At 39.7% G+C, this 25,687-nt stretch overlaps 1 protein-coding gene across 1 annotated transcript in view; it reads right to left on the bottom strand.

Moving 5' to 3' along the window:
- Window positions 1-15,289: 15,289 nt before the first annotated feature.
- The window catches only part of LOC122912930 (fatty acid desaturase 2-like protein FADS2B), a 38,079-nt gene continuing 27,681 nt past the window's right edge, over window positions 15,290-25,687 (bottom strand). Inside the window, exons 7-12 of the mRNA XM_044259329.1 lie at window positions 22,698-22,774; window positions 22,423-22,520; window positions 21,349-21,445; window positions 19,463-19,542; window positions 17,212-17,337; window positions 15,290-15,804 (exon numbers count right to left, since the gene is read on the bottom strand). Coding sequence (XP_044115264.1) covers window positions 15,753-15,804; window positions 17,212-17,337; window positions 19,463-19,542; window positions 21,349-21,445; window positions 22,423-22,520; window positions 22,698-22,774 — 530 coding nt within the window. The 3' untranslated portion in view covers window positions 15,290-15,752. The remainder of the gene's footprint in view (window positions 15,805-17,211; window positions 17,338-19,462; window positions 19,543-21,348; window positions 21,446-22,422; window positions 22,521-22,697; window positions 22,775-25,687) is intronic.

Below are 25,687 nucleotides of genomic sequence, written 5' to 3'. Positions count from 1 at the left end.
GGACTATCTACTGAGCACCCCCTCTGGGCCCGTACCAGAAGACACATAGGCCAAAATCACTGCTCTCAAGGAACTAATGTCATTTTCCCATTCTCCTTCCACTTTATAAATGACAAAGACACACTTAAATTCTTTCACTCATTTAGGATGCACTCTTCCAGGTTTCTGTAATAAAACCTATATTCTAGGGGCGCCTGGGTGGCTCAGTGGGTTAAAGCCTCTGCCTTCAGCTCAGGTCATGATCCCAGGGTCCTGGGATCGAGCCCCACATCGGATTCTCTGCTCAGCAGGGAGCCTGCTTCCCCCTCTCTCTCTGCCTTCCTCTGTGCCTACCTGTGATCTCTGTCAAATAAATAAAATCTTAAAAAACAAAACAAAACCAAAAAAACCCCCTATATTCTAGTGAGATGAGGTGACCAAGAAAGAAGACAATTTCAGATGGCATACATGTTATAAAGGAAAGAAAACAGGTTAGTGGTTAGGGAATGATAGGCAATGGTGGTAGGGGAGGGCACATGGATTCTGTGAAGGAATTGGAGTGGCTAGAAGGTGGCCGAGATGATAAATATGTCCCTCTAGTGCAAATACCGGAGAGATTCCAGGCAGGTAGGACATCAAGTTCAAGGTCGCTGCTGAGAGAGAGAGGAGGAGAGAAAGCAAGGAGAACAGTCAGGGGGCTAGTACCATGGCTCCTGAAAGGTGACCAGTGACAAGCCTGGTTCTGATACTTTAACATACGTTGTATTTTTAAAGCCCAAATACACTGGTCATTTGTGAATAAAAGAGGTAATCCTAGGAAGGGGCAAACTCATGATCACATGGTTAATTAGTAGGTGTGTAACTTCTATTTTATTTTATTTTTTTAATGATTTCGCTTATTTATTTGAGAGAGAGAGTAAGAGAAAGCGAACGGGGGGAGAGGGAGAAAGAGAAGCAGACTCCCCATTGAGCAGGACACCCGATGCGTGGCTCAATCCTATCCCATGACCCTTGGATCATGACCTGAGCCAAAGGCAGATCCTCAACAATCTGAGCCACCCAGGTGTCCCTAGAATGCATAATTGTTAAGAGAACCTTCTTTTGGGGGCTGTGGCGACTGCACCACTCTTGCTAAAAACTTCCCATTGGGCTTACACAGCCTCACACACTCTCTCTCTTTAGCTCTGCCTAGTCCTGCCCCCAATAAATCATGTACTGTAACACGAATTCTTTTAATGTAAATCAGTGTTTGCATTTACAGTGAGAAGGAGACCCAAACTGCTCTTGTGCCACCTTTTCCAGTTGTTTGAACAGAGTTCCAAGTTACAGGTGTTAATAATTTCAGCTACTTGTTTTTTGGGTCACGCTGGATAGGCAGCACTGGTGCAGTGACAGTTGGATTCTGGGAAGCAGTTACCAGGAATGTTTTGAATGCTTGTCTGAAGCATAAAGATTATTGACTGTTTTTGTCACCCGGTAGGGACGTTTTGTGGATTTGATGGTTGTTCTTAATTGGGAGATTTTTTGTTGGTCACATGGAAATGGTGAAGCTCAATTCACCTGAAGCCTAGAGTTTAAAACTTATTTTGGGTAGAATATTTGTCTTTGGCAAATAAACTACTTCCTCAGCACATCGGAAAGGGCTTAAGAGGTATGGAGAATTACTACCCACCCACCGGCTCACCCACTTCCATTCTGGGACAAATGGAGGTGTGTGTCCTGGTAGAAGGAGTGGGGCATCAGGGAGAGGGAGTTGGTAGGACTTTGGGTAGAGGGGGGTGGCTATTTACCGACTGATACAGAAGTGTCTCAGTCTTTTAATACATGATACACCTGCGGGGACTGTTTCCTGTTTCTGCAAGACTAGTAGTGAAATCCAGACATCTTCCTTGAAGTGGTGTAGACAAGAATTCTGGTGTAAACCAGAACTGATATGCTGGGACACCCTGATAGTCTGTGACCTTGATCCCCTCATCTCTCAGTTTAGCTGTGTGGGGCCTGGAGCACAGAGTTTCCTGATGGGTTCTCCTACACAATGAGCGTCCTATACCATTCACCCTTGTGTTTCATATAAACATTGCAATTTTATGTCTGTGCCATTATAGAAAAATGTTTGGGTGGTATGCAAATATAAAATCCTTATCTGTGCTTTTTATGAATGATGGCAAACTTGCAAACATTAGCCAAACCTTCCTTTTAGAATATAGTGCAACATATTTAGGGCACATTCTTCAAGCTGGATATTTTATGTTTTCTAGAGATGAACCGAACTCAACTTTGCAGATGGAAAAAATGTCAATGAAATACAATGGGCTTTCCTCTCTGATGCCTTCTCTCAGTATTAGACTCCTTTTCTAGCCTCTGACATTCCCTTATATTTCCTGCAAGGACTGAGCGAATGCTTTTTTTTTTTTTTTTTTTAAGCTGGTCCATTTTTCTCCCCCCTCCAACTTGACTGAAAGTATCCTTAAGATGCTTTGTCACAGCAATCTCCTCCTCTACTCTCTTTTTCGGTGACCTCTCTGGGGAGTGTGTTTAAGTTCCCTTCCAGGTTTTGCAAGGGCATTTTCTCCAATTACCTGCTAGCCATCCCCACTCAGATTTTCTTTCAGTACCGTAAGCTCCAGGTGTTTAAGAGCAACCCTTCCCTTTTGCTCCATCTTCTACTTTTTGCCCCTTGGTTAATCTCACCACCTACAATGTGAACTTTAGATTGTCTTTGGGCTTCCCTAATGTTTAATAATGTGCCATATTCCATGGTTTTGGTCTCTACAACATGTCTTATTTATTCCTTTCCATTTCATTATTTATCCCACCAGCCAAATTTAGGTTCTCATGATCTCTCACCCAGTTATTGAATTAGTCATTTTGCTGGTCTCCCCTCCTCCATGCCAGTCATCTTCCAATCTTCTCTTTACGTGGTTCCAGAAGGGTCCTTCAAGATCCCAGTTCCAATTACACTGCTCTCCAGCTCAAAGATTCCCTGTGGGTCCATGTAGTGTCCTAAACCAAGCAGAGGTTTTCCAACCTGGCATTTTAGATTTTTTTTTTCAATGTGGACTCAGTGTAACTTTCCAGGCTTATGTACCATAGCTCTAACGAACTAATTTATTAAGGCACTTACTGAGCACCCATGCAATGCCAAACAGTGGGCTGGATTGGTAATAAAATGCGGAGTGACAGCTCCCATGGCATTTTCAGTGTGGTGGATGTACAGACAGGGATAAGTTTTATCAGTCTGGTGAACAGGGCGTTGGAGCTTATCAAGGGAGACTTAATCTGGTTAGTGAAGTCTAGGAAGATGTCCCAGAGAAAACAATGTTTGTACAAATAATAGAAAATTATGTTTGAATGCTGCTGAAAAGCCAAGGTGAAATAGACTTATGAAGAAATGAAGTTGAAATGGAAGTGAAGAGAGAACCTGGCACACTATTCTATAATCTCACGGGCTCCCATTCTATTCTTTGGGCAGTAGCTTGTTCCTGATGTTAGGGCCAATTTAATGTTAAAACCTGTTTAACTATTAGGGCCTGCTTAGCCAGAGTGACTCCATATTGCCTAGGTAGTCATATCGCTGTTTACATCCACAGACTTCATTCAGGGAATAAACGCTCTAGTAGTTCCTGTTATCGGTTCCTGGTCTCAATTCTGGGAGTAAACGCCTTAACAATAGAAGCCACGTACTTTGGTCTGTGGCTATGCCCTATAAAACCAGGCTGTGATATTGGGAGGGGGTTGCTTTCTTTGGAGGGAGCCCTGGACGGTCAGTCTGACTTCTAATGCTTGGCATAGAATAAAGCTTCACATAACTTTCACTTTGTCTCCGTCTCATTCCCCTGGCGGGTCAGTGTAACTTCTAATGCTTGGCATAGAATAAGGCTTTGCATAACTTTCACTTTGTCTCAGTCTCCTTCTTTTGATAACGGACCCCAACACCTGCCTCAGGGCCCTTGTACTTACTTCTGATTATCCTGCTTATCAGGATCTCATGGCAGGCTCCTTCACATTCTTCTCACACTCAATTTTTTCCCCTGACATCCTGTTTATCATTCTCTTACATAACACCCAGTTTATATTCATACATAATCTTGCTTTTTCTTCCACTTACTTGTTTATTGACTGTCTTCTCCAGCAGAATGTCAAGCCAAGAGACCAGGGTCCAGCCTTTCTCATTCACATCACCTGCCCAATGCCTGACACATGGTAGGGGTTTAATAATTCTTTCTAAATGAAAGAGGATGACGAAGATAAATGTGTAAGTAAGTGAAAAACAGTGAAAGATAAATGTATGTCCAATGTTTATTCTGTTTTGGTTTAATTTTCCAGAAAGTTAACAATGTTATTTTTCTCTTATAGCAAAATTCCCTTAAAATTCCTTGCAAGATGAAGCTGCTCCACAATTTTCACCAATTCTTTATGGAAGGAGAGAAATGTACTTTTGTGGTTGCCTAATCTGGGCTTATTTTAAAAAGTAAGCTTCTTTAGATTTACTTTGGAGCACATAAAAAAATCAGATGGATTAATGGACAGATAGGTGGATGGATAGGTGTGAAATGAGATGAGTTTTCTAAAGTGTTACTGTTCAATTTAGGTGATGGCTACTCAGATGTTCACTGTAAAATTCTCTCAACATTGATGTCTGTTTGCAAACTTCCACAAGTCATGCTAGGAGAGAAAAAGTCCCTGAGTATATTCTTGCCATCAAAAGGGTTTAAATTCAATGCCCTATACCTTCTGCATCTTTAAGGTTGATGACTAGCATGGGAATAGTCAAGAGAGTCCTTTATAATAAACTGATGAAGTAACAAATGGTACACTTGAATTGGGTATGATTTCCAACAATGACAGTTGTGCCTTCACATGGTTAACCAGGAGTCTGGACAAATAGAACCCCTGGCTCTCTTCTATCTCTCCAGCCTGAGATCTGGATGCTGGTCCCAGGAGATTTAAGATTAAGGGCAAGACATTTGCGACAACATGGATGGAACTAGAGCGTATCATGCTTAGCGAAATAAGTCAAGCGGAGAAAGACAACTATCATATGATCTCCCTGATATGAGGGAGTGGTGATGCAACATGGGGGCTTAAGTGGGTAGGAGAAGAATCCATGAAACAAGATGGGATAGGGAGGGAGACAAACCATAAGTGACTCTTAATCTCACGAAACAAACTGTGGGTTGCTGGGGGGAGGGGGTTGGGAGAAGGGGGGTAGGGTTATGGACATTGGGGAGGGTATGTGCTTTTGGGTAAATTGGAAGGGGAGATGAACCATGAGAGACTATGGACTCTGAAAAACAATCTGAGGGGTTTGAAGTGGCGGGGGGGTGGGAGGTTGGGGTACCAGGTGGTGGGTATTATAGAGGGCACAGCTTGCATGGAGCACTGGGTGTGGTGAAAAAATAATGAATACTGTTTTTCTGAAAATAAATAAATTGAAAAAAAAAAGATTAAGGGCAAGAGGTGGAAGGTGACTCATGGGTGTTACTTGTTGCCACAAGAGAAATCATTTTCTCACTTGTGACTCATAAGCTTATTTGGAGAAAGGTGTCCCTGTCATTATGAAAACAATTTAGTGTCTTTCTATCCTGTGGGTCTGTGTGACTCTATGGCCTCTCTTGCTTTTGGTAGGTCTCTGATTGGAGGAACCTCCTTATAACAAAATAACAATAATGAGCATGTGAATGGGTGTTCTCAGCTTATTAAACTATTACCTTACTCATTTGTCCCAACCATACTATGATGCATGTAGACCAGGTAACAGTAGGAACCACACCTATTTCACAGACTGAGATATGAAGTGTATAAATGACCTGGCCAATTTATTGTAGGGTGTTACAGAGCTGTAATTAGAAACTAGGTTCTGTTATAGGGGACTTCGATTCCAGTCACCCTTACTTAATGCCCAATGGAAAAGGCACGCAGGTTCTTACTGCATCATTTTACCAAGAGGCTTTAGAGGAAATACGGTTTCAGGGAAGGCCACATGAAAATAGCCACAGGGAAGATGAATTTTCTTTGACTGAATTCATGTTATAGCACCACAAAACCTCAAATCCATTTCTTCATCCTGTTCCTATAGGTTAAAGCAGTGCCTGCCATTTCTGAAAACTTAGATCTCAGCTTGACTACTCCCAAGTGATATTTCTCTGAGCAGGATACCCTTTTAGGATTGGTGAGTAGCTGTCAGTCAACAGGAATCCTTTCTGAGCTGGTGCTTTGCCTGTCATGCTGCTCTAGCCTTCCCTTCTCTGGGGTGCCTGTTCCTGCTGAGGTGAAAAGCTCACTCCCTTGATGCTTATTCCATCAGCTCCTGGCAAGCTATTGGAGATATTCCAGAAATGCCAACTGCCCATATCTATTAATGTCACATAATTATCCTTTGAATTTCTTGGCATGGAAATTAATGAGCGTTGAGTATGGAGTCAGATATCGCTGAGTCTGAAACTGCTCCACCACTTCCTACCTGTGACATCAGGCAAGTTGTTTGGCCTACTTAAGCCCCAAGTTTTTCACCTATAAAATGAGATTAGTTATAGGACTTGCACCATGGTGCTATTATGAGAATTAAATGGAATAATGCCATGAAAGGTGTAGCTCAGTACTTAATACTTGGTAGATGTTCTCCAGTTTTGATAAGCGTTCTAATAATTCAGAATTGGATATAGAAGTGCTTTTCATATATTTGACAAAATTTACCCTTTGATTTGACAAAATCCAGCATCTGTTCCTGATTAAAACACTTCAAATTATAGGGATAGAGGGAACATTCCTGAACCTCATCAAATCTATCTATTAAAGACCCACAGCAAATATCATCCTCAATGGGAAAAAGCTTGCAGTCTTCCCGTTGAGATCAGGAAGAAGACAAGGATGCCCACTCTCACCACTCTTGTTCAACATAGTATTAGAAGTCCTAGCAACAGCAATCAGACAACAAAGAGAAATAAAAGGTATCCAAATTGGTAATGAAGAAGTCAAACTCTCTCTCTTCGCAGATGACATGATTCTTTATATGGAAAACCCAAAAGACTCCACCCCCAAACTACTAGAACTCATACAGCAATTCAGCAACGTGGCAGGATACAAAGTCAATGTGCAGAAATCAGTGGCTTTCTTATACACTAACAATGAAAATACAGAAAGGGAAATTAGAGAATCGATTCCATTTACTATAGCACCAAGAACCATAAGATACCTGGGAATAAACCTAACCAAAGAGGTAAAGGATCTGTACTCGAGGAACTACAGAACACTCATGAAAGAAACTGAAGAAGACACAAAAAGATGGAAGACCATTCCATGCTCTTGGATTGGAAGAATAAACATTGTTAAAATGTCTATACTGCCTAGAGCAATCTATACTTTTAATGCCATTCTGATAAAAATTCCACCAGTATTCTTCAAAGAGCTGGAGCAAATAATCCAAAAATTTGTATGGAATCAGAAGAGACCCCGAATCGCCTAGGAAATGTTGAAAAACAAAAATAAAGCTGGGGGCATCACGTTACCTGATTTCAAGCTTTATTACAAAGCTGTGATCACCAAGACAGCATGATCTAATTAGGAAGTTACATTCATGTACTTTTTTTTCTTCCCTCCTTCCTCTCTCCCTACCTCCCCTCCTCCCACACATCTTTATTGTGGGTCTCTAACATGTCAGGAAGTTCTGACTCTTATGGATATTGCAAGCATGGGTAGAAGAGAAAAAAATTAAGACCTCACACAAAAGAATGTGAAATTTTACCTGTAGTGATGGCTACAGAGCATATCACAATAGATATTGACTTTGTGGGGAGGTTGCCCAGAAATCAGCAGTTTAGTAGCACATAACCAGGTGAGAAGGGAGGGCAGGAGGGTGACAGAGATGTTCAGATACTGTGTTCAGGAGCAAAAACCCTGTGGCAGAGGGAAAGTGATTACTAGAAGAAACCATGGGGTCTGAAGCAGAGGGAGCAAAGACCAGAGTGGCATAAGGTGGGGCAGGGTGCATGGGGATGGCCAATGTAGGCAAAGTCTGTTGGAAGTCCTGGGTTTGGTCTTTATTTCAAGAGCAATGAGAATCCACTGAAGAGTTTTAAGTAGGGCTGTGACTTAATTCTCAGTATCGATTGATTGATTGATATTTATTTCTTTTTCTTTTTAAAATTTAAATTGAATTAGCCAACAATATTACATCATTAGGTTCAGATGTAGAGTTCAGTAATGCATCAGTTGTGTATAATACCAAGTGCTCATCACATCATGTGCCCTCCATCATGTCCATCACCCAATTGCCCATCCTCCCTCCTAGCACCCCCTCCAGTTACCCTCATTTGTTTCCTATAGTTAAGATTCTCTCATGGTTTTTCTCCCTCTCTGATGACTTCCCAATCAGTTTTCCAACCTTTTCCCTATCATCCTCTGTGCTCTTTCTTTTGTTCCACATGTGAGCGAAACCATATGATAATTGTCTTTCTATGACTTGTTTTGCTCAGCATAACTCTCCAGTTCTACTCACATCAGAACCCTCCAGAACCCTCCAGTTCTACCCACATCAAATTAAATGTTAAATATTCATCCTTTCTGATGGCTGAGTAATATTCCATTTTAAATATGAATTGCATCTTCCTTTTTTTTAAAAAAATAGTTATTTGACAGAGAGAATTTGACTTCTTTGCCAATTTGAATGTCTTTTGCTTCTTTTTGTTGTCTGATTGCTGAGACTAGGACTTCTAGCACTATGTAGAGCAACAGCGATGCAAATGGGCATCCCTGTCACGTTGTGACCTTAGGGGAAAAGCTCTCAGTTTTTCCCAGTTGAGAATGATATTTGCTGTGGGCTTTTTCATATATTGCTTTTTTTCATATATGGCTTTTATGATAATGGTATATGTTCCCTCTATCCCTACACTGTGAAGAGTTTTAATCAAGAAAGGATGCTGTCTTTTGTCAAATGGTTTTTCTGCATCAATTGAGAGGATCATATGATTTTTGTTCTTTCTATTATTAATGTGATGAATCATGTTGATTAATTTGTGAATGTTGAACCAACCTTGCATCGCAGGAATACATCCCACTTTGTCATTGTGAATAATCTTTTTAACGTACTGTTGGATCCTATTGGCTAGTATCTTGGTGAGAATTTTTGCATCCATGATCCTGAGAGATATTCATCTGCAATTTTCCTTTTTGTTGGAGTCTTTGTATGACTTTGGGATCAAGGTAATGTGGATTCATAGAACGAGTTTGGAAATCTTCCTTCCAGTTCTGTTTTTTGAAACAGCTTCAGAAGACAAGGTATTAGTTATTTAAATGTTTGGTAGAATTCTCCTGGGAGAATCGGGCCCTGGACTCTTATTTCTTGGGAGATTTTTGATTACTGCTTCAATTTCTTTGCCTATTATGCATTTGTTCAGGTTTTCGATTTCTTCCTGTTTCTGTTTTGGTAGTTTATACGTTTCTAGGAATGCATCCATTTCTTCCAGATTACCTAATTTGTTGGCATATAGTTGCTCATAAGATGATCTTATAATTGTATTTTCTTAGTGTTGGATGTGATCTCTTCTCTTTCATTCACGATTTTATTAATTTGGGTCCTTTCTCTTCTTTTTGATAAGTCTAGCTATGGGTTTATTGATCTTATTAATTCTTTCAAAGAACCAACTTCAAGTTTCATTGATCTGTTCCACTGTTCTTTTGGTTTCTATTTCATTGATTTCTGCTCTAATCTTTATTATTTCTCTTCTCCTTTGTTTGGTTTGGGCTTTGTTTGCTGTTCTTTCTCCAGCTCCTTTAGGTGTAAGATTAGCTTGTGTATTTGAGACTTTTCTAATTTCTTGAGAAAGGTTTGTACTGCTATGCACTTCCCTCTTAAGATTGATTTTGCTGCATTCCAAGGGTTTTTAATAGTTGTGTCTTTATTTTCATCTGTTTCCATGAATTTTTAAAACTCTTATTTAATTTCCTGGTTCATCCTTTTAGTAGGATGCTCTTTAACCTCCAAATACTTGAGTTCCTTCCAAATTTCTTCTTGTGATTGACTTCAAGTTTCAATGTATGGTGGTCTGAAAATATGCAGGGAATGATGTCAATCTTTGGTACCAGTCAATACCTGATTTGTGACCCAGTATGTGATCTATTCTGGAGAAAGTTCCATGTGCACTGGAGAAGAATATGTATTCTGTTGCTTTAGGATGGAATGCTCTAAATATCTCTGTGAAGTCCATCTGGTCCAGTGGGTCATTCACAGCCCTTGTTTCCTTGTTGCTCTTCTGCTATGTCCATTGCTGGTGAATGGGGTGTTAAATCCCCTACTATAACTATATTATTATAATGTGCTACTTTAACTTTGTTATTAATTAGTTTATATAATTGGTTACTCCCAAGTTAGGAGCATAAATAGTTATAGTTGTTAGATTTTCTTGTTGGATAGTACCTTTAAATATGATTTAGTGTCCTTCTTTATCCCTTACTACAGTATTTGGTTTAAAATCTGATTTTTCTGGTATAAGGGTTGCTACCTCAGCTTTCTTTTGATGTCCATTACCATGGTAAATTGTTCTCCACCCCTCACTTCCAATCTGGAGGTGTCTTTGGGTCTAAAGTGTGTCTCTTGTAGACAGCATATGGATGGGTCTTGCTTTTTTGTTCAATATATTGCCCTGTGTCTTCTGATTGTAACATTTAGCCCACTTACATTCAGAGTAACTATTGAAAGATATGAATTGGTGCCATTGTAATATTCCTTGTGTGTCTCTTTGCTTATAGGATCCATGTTAATATTTCTTGCAGGGCTGGTTTAGTGATCACAAATTCTTTTAGTTTCTATTTCTCCTGGAAGTGCTTTATCTTTCCTTCCATTCTGAATGATGGCCTTGATTTATAACATTTTGTTAGTTGCAATTTTTCTCATTTAATACTCTGAATATGTCATGCCAGCACTTTCTGGCCTACCAGGTCTCTGTGGACAGGTCTGGTTGCCAGTCTAATGTACCTGCCCTTGTACATTAAGAACCTCTTGTCTTGAGCTGCTTTCAGGATTTTCTCTTTATCTGTGAAATTTGCATGCTTCACTATTATACGTTGGGGTATTGATCTATTTTCATTGATTTTTGGGGGGGTTATTTGTGTCTCTTGGACTTGAATGACTGCTTCCTTCCCCAGTTCTTAGTTATGATTTGCTCAAATATACCTTCTGTCCTGCTCTTTTTTTTTCCTTCCTAGGGGACCCCAATAATTTAAATAGATTTTGCTTTATGGTATTGCTGATTTCTCAAAGCCTCCTCCATGATATTAATTGTTTTTCTCTCTTTTTCCTTGGCTTCCTTTCTTTCCATCCTTGTGTGTTCTATACTGTGGACTATCTTCTGCCTCATTTATCCTTGTTGTTAAAGCATCCATTTTGGACTTCATCTCAGTTAAAGCATTTTTAATTTTAGCTTGATTAGATTTTATTTCTGCACTGAGATTCTCTAGTGTCATTTATCCTTTTTTAATCCCCAAAGCTCAGCTAGTAACATTATAATCATTATTCTGTGTTTATATATTATATATATAACATAATATATATAATATATATATAATAAGACCTATTCTAGATCTTATATTTTACTTATATTTATATTGATTAGGTCTATGAAAGGAAAATGTTACTTCTGGTGCTTTCTTTTGTTGTGACTTTCTCCTTCTAGTCATTTTGTTCAGAGAAGAATAGATGATGAGAGAACAAAATAAAAAGTATCAACCACGGGGTGCCAGGGTGGCTCAGTGGGTTAAAGCCTCTGCCTTTGGCTCAGGTCATGGTCCCATGGTCCTGGGATCGAGCCCCACATCAGGCTCTCTCCTCAACAGGTAGTCTGCTTTCCTTCCTCTCTCTGCCTGCGTCTCTGCCTACTTCTGATCTCTGTCTGTCAAATAAATAAATAAAATATTTTAAAAAAAAAGTATCCACCACAACCCTAGCAAAATACACACTAGAGAAATCTGAAGAGGTTGGAAACCAAAAAAGAAAAGAAAAAAAAAAGGGAAAAAAGAGAAAATATAATCTCCCAGGTGGACAAAACAGGGCGATTCACTTGGTCCTGGGTGTATTTTGGTACGTTTGTTAGAAGACATTAAGTTCCAAAATTATAAAGAAAGAAAAAAGATATATATATACAAAAATAAAATTGAGTAACATGACAGAAAGCCAAAAATGAAGAATATATCTATAAAATATTAAGTATAAAAATGAAAATTAAAAAAAAGAACTAAAAACAAAGAATTGGTAAAATAAGAAATTAGTTGAAAAGGACAAAGAAGAAAACAGAAACAGAAACAGAAAATTTGAAACTGAAAGAGTAAAATCTCATGAGAATAAAACCTCCAATTCTATATATTATTTTCCCTAGCACAGGAGTTTTTCAGTTCTGTGTGTTCCCTAGAGTTGGTATTTGCCCGAGATCCTGGGGAGGAGTGTTTATGGCAATACCTGGTTGAGAGGCCATTCCAGGGCTTGCTAACTGTAGCTGGCTTCCCTGCTCTAATGCTTGGGAGCTCTGCTGCACTCAGGCACCCCTGCTCTTTCTGTAACCCTGGGAATCCTGAGATCCCCACCACACTATCCTACCTGGTATTCTGCCCCACTTTGCCACATGAGCGCCTTTCAGATAAGGACACCCTCAGTAGAACAGATTTTAAAGTTCTGATTTTGTGCTTTGATGCTGTATCACTTTCCAGGGCTGGCGTATGGAGGTTCCTTCTCCCTTGAGGTTACCTTCCAATATATCCCTTAAGATTCATGTCTCTGTATCTCCTACCTTGCAAAAAATGGTTGTTTTTCTATTTATAGAATTGCAGCAGCATGTTTTCCTTAGATCACAGATTGAATTCACAGGTGTTCAGAATGATTTGACAGATATCTAGCTGAATTCAAGGGACCAGATGAAATGTGGGTCCCCTAATCTTCTGTCATTTTCCCTCCTCCTATTATATTTACTTATTTTTTTGAGGGGGGGTTAGGGGCAGAGGGTGAGAGTGTGAAGCTTGATGCAGGACTCAATCTCAGGACCCTGATATCATAATCTGAGCCTAAACTGAGAGTTGGCTGTTCAACTGATTGCTCCTCCCAGGGCCACTTTCAGGAGTCATTTAGTTTAAAGAGACAGAAGTCTGGTCCACCTTTATTCATGTGGCCATGGAGTAGAGCCCTACACTCTGGAGAACAGCAATAAAATGCCCTGAGTACTTACCATCTAGATTCTAACTCAGTGCTCAGTGGTCTGGGAAGATGTGAACATTATAGGACTTGGTTCTCCTTCTCTAGGAGGCTTAATATAGAAGTAATACAATAAAAGAAGTAATAAAATGTCCCCCCAAGTAAAAATACCAGTCAGCACAGGGTGAGGGAGAGAAATCAGTTGAGATAGTTTGTTAAAGAAAATGACTGTTACACTGAGATAAGATCCACAAAGCAGGTTAAAATTAACTCCGTCATAAATTTGAATTCTTTAGCAAATTTCTTGAACTGATTTCACGTGTTTCCCCTAGATAATGTGTCTCAATCTCCCAGATTTGTTCAGTCCCATAGTAACCAACTTCATCTGGGCAACTGCCAAGTGGACTAGTTTCAACATTGATGGAGGGATGTCTTTGAGGTAGTGAGTCTGTTCAGAAAGAGGTCTGGTTGCTATTTCAAGAGACAAGGAGAAGAAACAGTGCTGGAGCATCTCTGGGAGTTGGGCCAGATACAGCAGAGAAAACCAACCACTGTACCCCAGAACCACTTACAACCCTGACTTCAGGCGGGAGAAATCATGTGTAGATCCACTAGCATGTGCAATGTGGGTTCTTGCCACGTCAATTCAGGGCTTATATCATAAAGAATTATGAGGAAGTGATGATGCAACATGGGGGGTTAAGGGGGTAGGAGAAGAATAAATGAAACAAGATGGGATTGGGAGAGAGACAAACCATAAGTGACTCTTAATCTCACAAAACAAACTGATGGTTGCTGGGGGGAGGGGGGTTGGAAGAAGGGGGGTGGGGTTATGGACATTGGGGAGGATATGTGCTTTGGTGAGTGCTGTGAAGTATGTAAACCTGGCGATTCACAGACCTGTACCCCGGGGGATAAAAATATATTATATGTTTATAAAAAATTAAAAATTAAAAAAAAAGAAGAATCATGAAGTCAGCAAAGCCTTTCTTCCTTTCTATCCTCTGTCCAACTTCCCTGTTTGCTATCATTAGCATCTCTATGTTTCTTCTTCCTGAGTAGTTCTTGCTTTCTGAGCTTTGACATACATGAGTAACTCCTCTGGACCTCATGTATTGTTCTTCATTGTCCTTCTTGTACCACTCTGGCTTCTGCTCCTAATGCTTTAGCACCAGGGGCTTCTTTCAAGTCATCACACTTCCTTCTGCCTTAGGATCTTTGCTCTGGAACCCAGGGACTTAATTAAGAAACAAAGAAAAAGAGTATTTTATAGGGTTTGAAGAAGGGGAATGGAATACTTACTGGTAGCATTTCAGACAACAGATAACCCATAATGCTGACTTGTTTGGAGCTTCAGGTGGAAATTTATGCTGTTTGTTTTCCCTCCCACAGCTAGGGTCATCTCTAACATGACCCCATGAATGAATGAGCAAAAGCCCAGATGCTCGACATCAGTATGGTGCTGAGAGCGTCCCCTACCCTAATCCTTCTAGCACTGAAACTTTCTTGTCCTAACATGTGCTTAATTCAATGCTCAGCTTGAAAAATGCTTTGACACAGCCTGATGTCTACAGTACACAAAACAAATCTCTTTTCTTCATCAGGGTTACCTAATAACAAGGTGTAGTAATTCTTCTTTGGTGGGTAGGGATTACATAAATCAATCAAATGATCAGGGACAGTTTATACTTTAGCATAAGACCAATAATTTTAAAACATGGAATCTTAACCTCTTTAATCAATGGCTATTGGGCCTTGATGTAGGGAACTCCTTTAAGAGATTTTATAATTTAGAAGCAAAATTTATATACATAACAATTACAGCTATGTAGGTACAATAATGAAAAACCAAAGTGAAGATGAAAACAGTTAAGGAGGCTTTAACATTAATTAGACTTATTTTTTAAAGGAAAAGAGGCTCTGGGTCACCTGAGTGGCTCAGTGGGTTAAAGCCTCTGCCTTCAGCTCAGGTCATGATCTCAGGGTCCTGGGATCAAGCCCCGCATCAGGCTCTCTGCTCAGCGGGGAGCCAGCTTCCCCCTCTCTCTCTGCCTGCATCTCTGCCTACTTGTGATCTCTGTCAAATAAATAAATAAAATCTTAAAAAAAAAAGAAAAAGAGGCTCACACATTTAAGTAAGGAATAAGCAAAGATTTGTATTCTGGCAGAAATTTCCTAAATACACCATTCTCTTCTAGGAACAACTGCAGTGTTTCCTGAAGTGCCCATCAGAGGTCTCTTCTTTGGCCCATTTCTTCCTATACCCACCTCATCAGTAAAATTTTCTCTGGTTCTTGTGCTTATGACCCAGTGATGGAGACCATCCAATTGGTAGGACCAAGTTCAAGATTCTATTGAAGAAATAAAAGAATTTGACTCCCATTTCCCTTTTGTCACCTTAACCACCTTGTGTTTCCATTGCTTTGCATTTGCAGAGAAAACCTTCAGGGAAGGGGTTATCGTGTATCCTTGGAATTCACTCTCCTGGCACCCTCAGTTATGCCAGAGGCACCATCAGGTAAGCAGGAAAGATCTCTTGTACATTCATTAACCCCCTTCAGAGATACCCCTACATGTGTATTAAGGTTGATGCTCTTCTTCATGTTTCGTAGTAAGCATCCCTCCAGAGGGCTGCAGATTTCTTCAATGCCCTGCAGGAGAGACAGACAAAATCATCAGTAGGTGAGACTTTAATGGAAAAGGAGCTACTCCATATAACATGTGCTTTTTCATTTGATTCACGGCAATGTTGTCACTTCCAGCAATATCTGATGGATGTTTTTTTCTGTTGCCCAGAAAAAAAGTCAAATACACTGCATTGTTTTTGTTAGCAGAGGAGTTCACCTTTCCTCTAAGGAGGAGATTGAGTTTATATTTCATTTTATTCTCCTTTGTACCCCAAAAATCAATTGTTCTTTTTTCTAGTATTCAAAATAAAGTCTCTGAGTTTCTATAAGTTAAAGCATCCTATATCTACCCACCTATCATACTTTACAACGTGAAAGATACTTTTTTAGGCTTTGGGGATGTAGCAATGAGTAGGAGACACATGAGTCCCATCTACATGGGATTCCTGATCTAGGTTGGGAGACATACATTAAATAATATATTAGCCACGATGTTATTTAGTCATGATTGTGATGAAAGTCACAAGTGAAGAGAAGCAGGTGCTGTAAGTGCAGATGAAGGTTTGGCCCTGGAGGTGAGAGGGGATTGAGAGGAAGAAAAGGCATTTATAAGCCTTGGAAAGTGGATGGAAATCGAGAAGGTGATGTGAGGGGGAGGTGGTGGGCTGGAAGAACATTCTAAGCAAGGAAAAGGTGGGAAAGGACAGGAAATGGTAAGGGGCAGGGAGTTTTGTAGCAACTGAAGAGAAGCCAGATATCCAGAAGGCAGAAGAGGGAAATGGGAGTGGTGGGGAGTCTGAAACGGGAGCACGGTCCAGAGGTCAGATCAGGCCAGGCCTGGCCTTGTTGGCTTAATTCAAAACACAGGTATTTTATTTTTCTTCTGATTGTAAAAGTAAGAGAAACTTATTACATCCAGATCATGGGCTTTTAGTGTTTTGTAGGAGGATGTGAATATACCAAGATGAGTACAGATTTTCAGTTCCAGCATGCATCTCTGCTCTTGGTCAGTTACCGCTCTCCGATCCACACATTTATGTTCTTGGACCCTGTAGGCATCTAAGTTCGTAAATCTGGGCAAGATGATTGGAGAGTCCCCCACACCCCCGGCATATAAATTATAAAGCATGATAAGGCTCTTGAAGAAATACAGGGGCAAATAACACACAATTCTGGTCTTAAGAACCTTGAAATTTAGGAAGGCAGCAAGGCATTTTCACAAAGAATTAATTACCTAGAAGGAAGTAGGTACACAGTAAGAATTATTTACTATCATTGCATTGTTGACGTTGTTCCCTGAAGGTTCTCATGTCCATGCTAAGCACGCAGATGCCCTTTAATAAATAGTTTTTGAATAAATGGTTCACAAGGCAGTGACAGTCTGGGGACCAACAGTGATAGGAACTGTGAGCTGAAAGACTCTGTAATTACCTGACAATATCTCCAAATGCTTCCAGCATGGGCTTACTCACATACGGCAATCCGTGTTTGGCACACAGTGACCTCACCAGGGGTGCCACCTTGTGATAATTATGGCGTGGCATTGTGGGAAACAGACTAGAGATACAGAGACAGGAGATACAAAACTTAGATCAAAAGAGCAACCTGAAGAAGTTTTCTTCCCCCTATTACTAGATAAAACTCTATTAGCAAGGCAGACCCAACCTTGACATTGCATAGTACTCCAGTTCCAGGAAGTTCAAAACTCTTGTCAAAACACTCTAATCTAGGGGGTGCCTGGGTGGCTCAGTGGGTTAAAGCCTCTGCCTTTGGCTCAGGTCATGATCTCAGGGTCCTGGGATCGAGCCCCACATCAGGCTCTCTGCTTGGCAGGGAGCCTGCTTCTGCCTCTCTGTCTGCCTCTCTGCCTACTTGTGGATCTCTGTCAAATAAATAAATAAAATTGTTAAAAAAAAACAACAAAAAAACCCCCACTCTAATCTTATCTCTTAATCTTCTTCAAGCCCTGTGGGTGGCAAATGTTTGGGAAGACCTAAGAGAACTACCTCTACCAAATATATTTATTTTTAGCCAGGTCAAATGAAAGTAGAGGGCTTTCTACCATCTTGAAATACCTACAGAGTTGGAGATAACCACCCCTCCACCATTCTGTCTCTCTCTATATATACGTTTAACTCCTGCACAATTAATATGTTGATTATTCAGTAAGTTGTAGTCAAGGTATGTGGAGAAAATTTCTAGGATAGGAATAAGAAGTGAGGAGAAATGGATTTTATCCAAGTCTTTCCCTAATCAATCAGATGAAATTCTTGGCTTTTAACCTTTTCTTTGATAAAATATGAATAATAAACTTTGCCGTTTTGATGAGATCTTAAAGATTTTATTTATTTATTTATTTGAGAATGAGAGAGAGAGAGAGAGCGAGCGAGCATGGGAAGGCAGAGGCAGAGAGAGAGAGAGAGAGAGGAGGAGAGAATCTCCCCCTGACTCTGGGCTGAGAGTGGAGCCCAGAGTGGCACTTGATCCCATGACACTGAGATCATGACCTGAGCCAAATCAGGAGTTAGATGCCTAACTGACTGAGCCACCCAGGTGCCCCTTGCTGAGAATTTATTTTATTTTATTTTATTTTTTAAAAAGATTTTATTTATTTGTTTGACACAGAGAGAGAGAGAGAGAGAGAGAGAGCAAGCACACACACAGCAGGGGGAGAAGCAGGCAGAGGGGTGGGAGAAGCAGGCTCGCAAAGCAGGGAGTCCCATGTGGAGCTCAATTCTGGGACTCTGGGATCATGACCCGAACCAAAGGCAGACACTTAATGACTGAGCCACTCAGGTGTCCCCCTTGCTGAGATTATAAAGGACTAACAGGAGAAGAAGGTTGAGAAAATTCCGTGAGTACATATTTTTCCTTCCTCTGATTATCAGATACAGCTTAGGGAAAAAGGGTGTGGAAAGTCTCTTCTTTGAATATTCTGGAGAGACTGACTTTCAAAGTACTATCATTTTCTCTTTCTTTAGTGGACATCCTCTTAACTGCCCGTTGGTGAAGTATTTCCAGATATCATTTGGAAATTGCAGCAGGAACTGGACTTCATTGTTATTTTGTAACCTCAGCTCTAACGATATAGATTGATATTTTTTTTTTTTAAGAGCTCATGTTTTTTTTTTTTTAAAGATTTTATTTATTTATTTGAGAGAGAGAGACAGTGAGAGAGCGCATGAGCGAGGAGAAGGTCAGAGAGCGAAGCAGACTCCCCATGGAGCTGGGAGCCTGATGTGGGACTCGATCCCGGGACTCCAGGATCACGCCCTGAGCCGAAGGCAGTCGTCCAACCAACTGAGCCACCCAGATATGAAATCTTAATTAAGTTTCAACACAACTTGGTTACACAAGTATTATGATTTTTCTTGGGTATTACCAACAAACCACATGCAAGACAAAACGAAACCAATCACCAATTCGTAAGTCTTTGGGAATCTAGAAACTGAGTCTTTGGTATTTTTTTCAAGAACTTCAGTTTCTCACAATTGTTACACTTTGTTTTCTTTATTTCCCTTCCTTACCATTCATGTTTTAGAAAGAAAGCAGCCTTTAAAGAATTCTGGTTCATTTTTTTCTCTCTGAAATCTTGGCTATAGGGCTCTGCTCTGGACTGTTTGCGGGGGCTATTCAAAGTGACAGCCCTTGCCTTTTACCATGGATTGTTTTTATTACTCACTGGTGCTCGATTTGGAAGTTCAGGTGCCCAGTGAACCAGTCATTGAAAAAGGACTGTTCAATATTACAGGTGGCCAAGACCTGCAAAGAAAAATCTTACATTAGATGTAAAGTGAGCCCAAGTGTCAAATAAAATACTTATTCCTTTAATAATTCAATTGTTCAACAAGTACCTATTTAGCGTAAGAAACTATGAGGGATGAAAAGGATACACAGTGTGTTTTTCCAAAGAACTTATGATTTTAAAAAGTAATAAAACATTTTGCTAAGAAGTTTATACAAGGCAATAGATACGAAGAAGTATGTGGGGCCTGAGGGGCTAAATCATCATCAGCTTTTGGATATAGATGACTAAGTTGTCATGAATGAAGACTCTGGCAGAGGGAAATGGGACTGTAGGAATTTGGTAGAGATTATAGGTGTTAGAATATCTTTTCTATAGGGCACACTTGGAGGACTTCTAGATGGGGAGTAAGGCGTTCAATTGTTTCAACCACAGGTTCTGGTCATAGAAGTGCATTTCAGTGTAAGTAGTTTCCTTTGTAATCTATGTATTCTATAAACTTAAAACCCTTATCCTAGGAAGGATTCAAGGGGTTCTCTAGATTGCCAAGATTAAGAACTCTTATAAATGTCATTTTATTCAATTTTCTAAGGTTTAATTCTAGTTGGGGTTGTTGCCATTTTGAGTATTATTTTTATGGTTCGATGTCAGTGTTTCTCAAAGTATGCATCTAGCACACCTTAGGATTCTCTAGGATCCTTTCAGGGGATCTGTAAGGTCAAAACCATTTCCAGAATACTTCTAAGATAGAATTTGCCTTTTTCATTTTCAAAGTCTCATGCTTGTACTGTGGAGTTTTTTTCCCCCAGAAGCTTCTAAATATGGGATGACATCATCAGTCTGATGTTTAACGTGTATTGATGAGTTTTATTTTCATTATTTTAAAGTTAATTAATAAATAAATGTTTTAAAATTATGTTTTAATATTAAATATAGTAAATATCAGTGGATATAACCTACATAAACAAAAGTTCTTTGACGTTCTCAGTAACTCCTGAGTATGAGATGGTTCTGTGACCAAAAAGTTTGGGAACCAATACTCTATGCTTTAATTGAAAGTCCACTGAATTTGGAAATGAGCTTGGGGAACAAAGTGTTATAATGAGAGAATTCTCCAGTTAATCATGGCACAGACAGCGGAAAGCTTAGGAGGCTGAGATAGTCTGCGGCGATCATAGCTCTGTTAATCATTAACAGCGTGCTCAGAGATCATGCCATGTCTCCTCTCTGGGCCCTTCTATTTATACACTGAAATGAGGTAAATTCCAGGGTCCTTCTAGGTGTAAAAATTCATTTTGTAATTCTAGGAATGCAGATTCTTTTGAAAGGCTGTGTCATATGGGGGAGGGGTCAGTAAACTTTCTATAAGCAAGACAAATATTTTAATTCTCTGTCACACTCAGTTTCGCTACTGTAGCATGAAGGCAGGCATAGATCATACGTAAATGTATAAGCATGGCTGTATTCCAATAAAATTTTTTTTATAAAAATAGGCCATGGGCTGTATTTGGCCCTTGGACTATAGTTTCCTGATCCTTGGTTTAGAGAAAAGGCTTTGAAATCAGACTGCCTAATGTTTAAAACTTACTTTCTACCACTGACTAGTTGTGTGATCTTATACAGTTACTCAATTTCTTTATGCCTTAATTTTATCATCTGTGGAGTAGTAATGATTGCAGCATTTGTATCATGTAGTTACGTGCAAAGCAGTGGACAATGCCTGGCCCCTAGTAAGCATTCCATAAATATAAATTATTATTATTTGAGGAAACCAGACTCTAAATCGTGGTCTCCAGGATCTTCTCCTAGGAACTTCACATTACCTGGGTGCTGAACCAGTCCCGGTTCTCCTCTCTGCTCATTTTCATTGGTATATGGCTCATTTGGGTAACATATGTCATCCAGGCACTTTCAAGAAACCTTTCAGAGAATAAAAGGAGGAGGTTATGACTCCTTGGGGTGTTTCAGTTCTTATCACTGGGTTCATACAACTGCTGGCAGATCTGGTTGAGCATTAGAGGAAATGAAAGGGAAGGAGAGATTCCAATAAAATGGTGGTCCTTTGTTTCCCTCTTTGGAAGCTCTTTGTATATGGAGATGACACACTAGGCTATGATCACTTGACCAGCCTTGCAGCCTAATGTATGGGAGAAGTGACCCCAAAGTTCACTGGAGCATTGGCCCAAGGATCAAAAGATACCTAGGATATGCAAAGTGAGTGAAATTTTGGCTTTGTCATCAGATAGAACTGGATTCAAGTTCTGGTTTGGCACTGCCACTGGCCCTTACCAGCTCTGTAACCTTGACAAATGATTTAATCTCCCTGAGCTTCAGCTCTCTTAGCAGAAAAATGATGGTGCTATCTACATTACAGGAATGTGCAAGGATTCCATCAAATAGGATAATGCAGATGAATCCTTTATCCAAGTGCCCAATGCACAGTAGCTGTCAATATCCTCATTATTATGTAGGGTTTAGAATAATAATGTAAAAGAATGGGTGAGGAATAAATTGTAAAGTTGAAGACAACTCTTTAGTCATTTTGGTTTTGGGAAAATCTCTTGTCTTAAAATAACTATTAAAAATTCCTGTCCTTCCATTATGGAAGGATTTTGGTGTCCAGCTGGATTGCAATTCAAAAGAACTTGGGGGTCAGATGGAACTCTGTAATTGGGAATTAAACATGTGGAAAGAAAAGGGCAAGATTGGGTAAATCTTTTTCTAAGGAACTTTTCTTATTCAATCAATTCAACTTCAAAAAAAAAATTTCGTGGAAATATGTCAGTTACAGAGAATGGGGCCTGTTGTCCCAATCTTCTGATAATCCCAAATAGCTCAGATAAGGAACATAAGAGGATCATTTAGGTTGCAGGAATAAAATATTCTTGCTTTCTTACTTGACCCCATATATGAGCAGTATGGTTCCGAAGATTCCATAGAAAGGGCCTAACATAATGAAATGGCGGATGTAAAAGCTGCTGATCCAGGCAATGTCCTGCAGAGAGAATGACTGACAGTTAAATACCCTGGACACAATTTCATTTCCCCTTCACCGGGCTAAGGCTAAGTCTTATGCCTTTTTAGTCAAGGAAGCCACATCTGAAGGGACTAAGCATTTTCATGTCCCCTTTTCTATTTGATCTAGCTTCAGAGGATAAGTCAAGTTACTCACTTCCCAACACCTTTGGAAGTACATCAATTGTATGGATTTTATGTTGAAATACAGAGGCACGAAGAGGGGGACCCCAACTGAAAACGAACAACAGCAAAAAAATATGGTAAGTAAATGAGTAGAATATGACCCCAGTGCAAGTCAGCAGGAGTCTACCTCCTTAACATGTCACTTCTGGAACGTTGCCCCTGAGAAGCGATACAAGGTGGAGAACCACAGCCACATCCTGGGCTCCATGGGGCTCTTTGAGTCTCTGAGGCTGAAACAAGGATTTAGTTCAAGCTCTCTCAAGAAGACTAAGGAAGCTTTGAAGATTTGCATCATTCTTGATAGAGACATCCTAGAAAAACTTCTATTCTGAACTCTCATGCTTTCTCAAGGTACATGGAATCCTTCAGTTTACCACAATCCTTGGGATTGGGCCCTGTCACAATATGTCAAGGTGGTAGAAATAAAGAAGCAATATTCATTTTCTGACCAGATGGTTATTTACCTTCTTCTCCCCAGGAGCAGTGAGGCTGCCTAGAGCACAGTCTGATGGAGTCTCTCTGAGTTTTGACAACTCTGCCTTTGATCAGACTTTAGTTAAAGTCTTCTTTGTTGACTAGATCTCACCATTGGCTTCTAGACTCTCAAATACAAACTCTTAGTACAAATGATTTTTAAAAAATTTTTTAAAAATTTATTTATTTTCAGCATAACAGTATCATTATTTTTTCACCACACCCAGTGCTCCATGCAATCCATGCCCTCTATAATACCCACCACCTGGTACCCCGACCTCCCACCCCCCCACCACTTCAAACCCCCCAGACTGTTTTTCAGAGTCCATAGTCTCTCACGATTCATCTCCCCTTCCAATTTACCCCAACCCCCTTCTCTCTAACTCCCCATGTACATATGATTTTGTCTATACCTCACACTGAGAGACGAGACTTGAACATCAGGAGCAGAGTTTCTTACCTTTTTTTTTTTTTTTAGGAGCAGAGTTTCTAACAGTGCAAGACCACACCTTTGGGATGATCCCAGACCCTTATGGTTCTGCCTGAGAAAGTTCAGTACCACCAAAAGAATTTACTGTTTGTTCAAGCCAAAGCTGATTATAGGCATCAGACCTTCCTTTTCTTAGAGTATATCTGTTAGAAAACTTACAATTATAAAATCCTTTCTCTGTCTCTTTGAAATGGATTTCCTACAACCCAGAAAAGTCTTTCTCAAGGACCTGGGAGACATACCTTTGAATATAATTGTCCAGGATAAGCCCTGTCTCCCAGTATCTCTGTGGGGAGGGGGAAGTGGGATCCTAAGCACCAGGTAGCAGATACAGATGGCCTAAACACACTGACCAACTTTCTCTCCCCTCAGTTCCTCTTGGTAATTTCCTTTAGCACACATTTCCCAGTGGTGGACGGGGGCAGCAGTGGGAATTGACATTTTTGGTTAATATTGGTTAACCAAAAAGCCAATAGACATTTTTGTCTATGTCCTATTGGAGCAACATTACTTCTGGTAGAGAACCACTGATCTACAGGAAATGTTTGGAACCTTCCATGATTTTGTCTTATTTCTCAAATGTGTAATGAGCATATTTTGGGGTTCCATGAAAACTTTCTTTGTGAACTGCCATGAATTTGATTTTGGTTAAGAACAAAGGATTTTTAATTCTCTCAAAGAACAAGCTCCCAGTTTTGTTATCTGTTTTTTTTTTTTAAATTTCTATATCATTGATTTCTAGTTTAATCTTTATTATTTCTCTTCTCCTGCTGAATTTAGGTTTTATTTGATGTTCTTTTTCCAGTTCCTTCAGATGTAAGGTTAGGTTGTGTATTTGAGATCTTTCTTGTTTGTTGAAAAAGGCTTGTATTGCTATATACTGCCATCTTAGGACCATCTTTGCTGTATCCCAAAGGTTCTGAACTGTTACATTTTCATTTTTATTTGTTTCCATGTATTTTTAAAAATTCATCTTTAATTTTTTGTTTGACCCATTCATTCTTTAGTAGGATGCTCTTTAACTTCCATGTATTTGTGTTCCTTCTAATTTTTTTCTGGTGATTGAAATAAAGAAATCGATCCCATTTACAATTGCACCAAAACACATAAGATACCTAGGAATAAGCCTAACCGAAGAAACAAAGAATATGTACTCTGAAAACTACAGAACACCTATGAAAGAAATTGAAGAAGACACAAAGAAATGGAAAAAACATTCCATGCTCATGGATTGGAAGAACAAATATCTTTAAAATGTCTGTGCTTCCCAGAGAAATCTGTACATTCAACACAATCCCTATGAAACACCATTGACATTTTTCACAGAGCTGGAATGAATACTCCTAAAGTTTGTATGGAACCAGAAAAGATCCTGAGTCACTAGGGGAATGTTGGAATAGAAAACCAAAGCTGAAGACATCACAATTCTGGACTTCAAGCTCTATTACAAAGCTATAATCAAGAAAGTATGGTACGGGCACAAAAACGGACACATAGGTCATAGAACAGAATAGAAAACCCTGAAGTGGACCTCACCTCTATGGTCAACTAATCTTTGACAAATCAGGAAAGAATATCCAATGGAAAAAGGACAGCCTCTTCAATAAATGGTGTTGGGAAAATTGGACAGCCATATACTATGTAGAAGAATGAAACTAGATGCCTTTCTTACAGCAAACACAAGAATAAACTCAAAATGGGTGAAATATCTAAATATGAGACAGGAATCCATCAAAATCTTAGAGAAGAACATAGGTAGTAACTTCTTTGACCTTGGCTACAGCAGCTTCTTGCTAGACATGTCTCCAAAGGAAAGGAAACAAGACAAAAATGAACTATTGGGACTTCATCAAAATAAAATATTTTGGCATAGCAAAGGAAGTAGTCAACAAAACTAGAAAGCAACATACAGAATGGGAGAAGATATTTGCTAATGACATCTCAGATAAAGGGCTAACATCAAAGATCCATAAAGAACTTATTAAACTCAACACCCA

Source organism: Neovison vison, chromosome 7, assembly GCF_020171115.1.
Source record: "Neovison vison isolate M4711 chromosome 7, ASM_NN_V1, whole genome shotgun sequence".
NCBI lineage: Eukaryota > Metazoa > Chordata > Mammalia > Carnivora > Mustelidae > Neogale > Neogale vison.
Note: the sequence above shows the minus strand (reverse complement) of the source record. Positions and strands in the feature narration are given on the sequence as shown.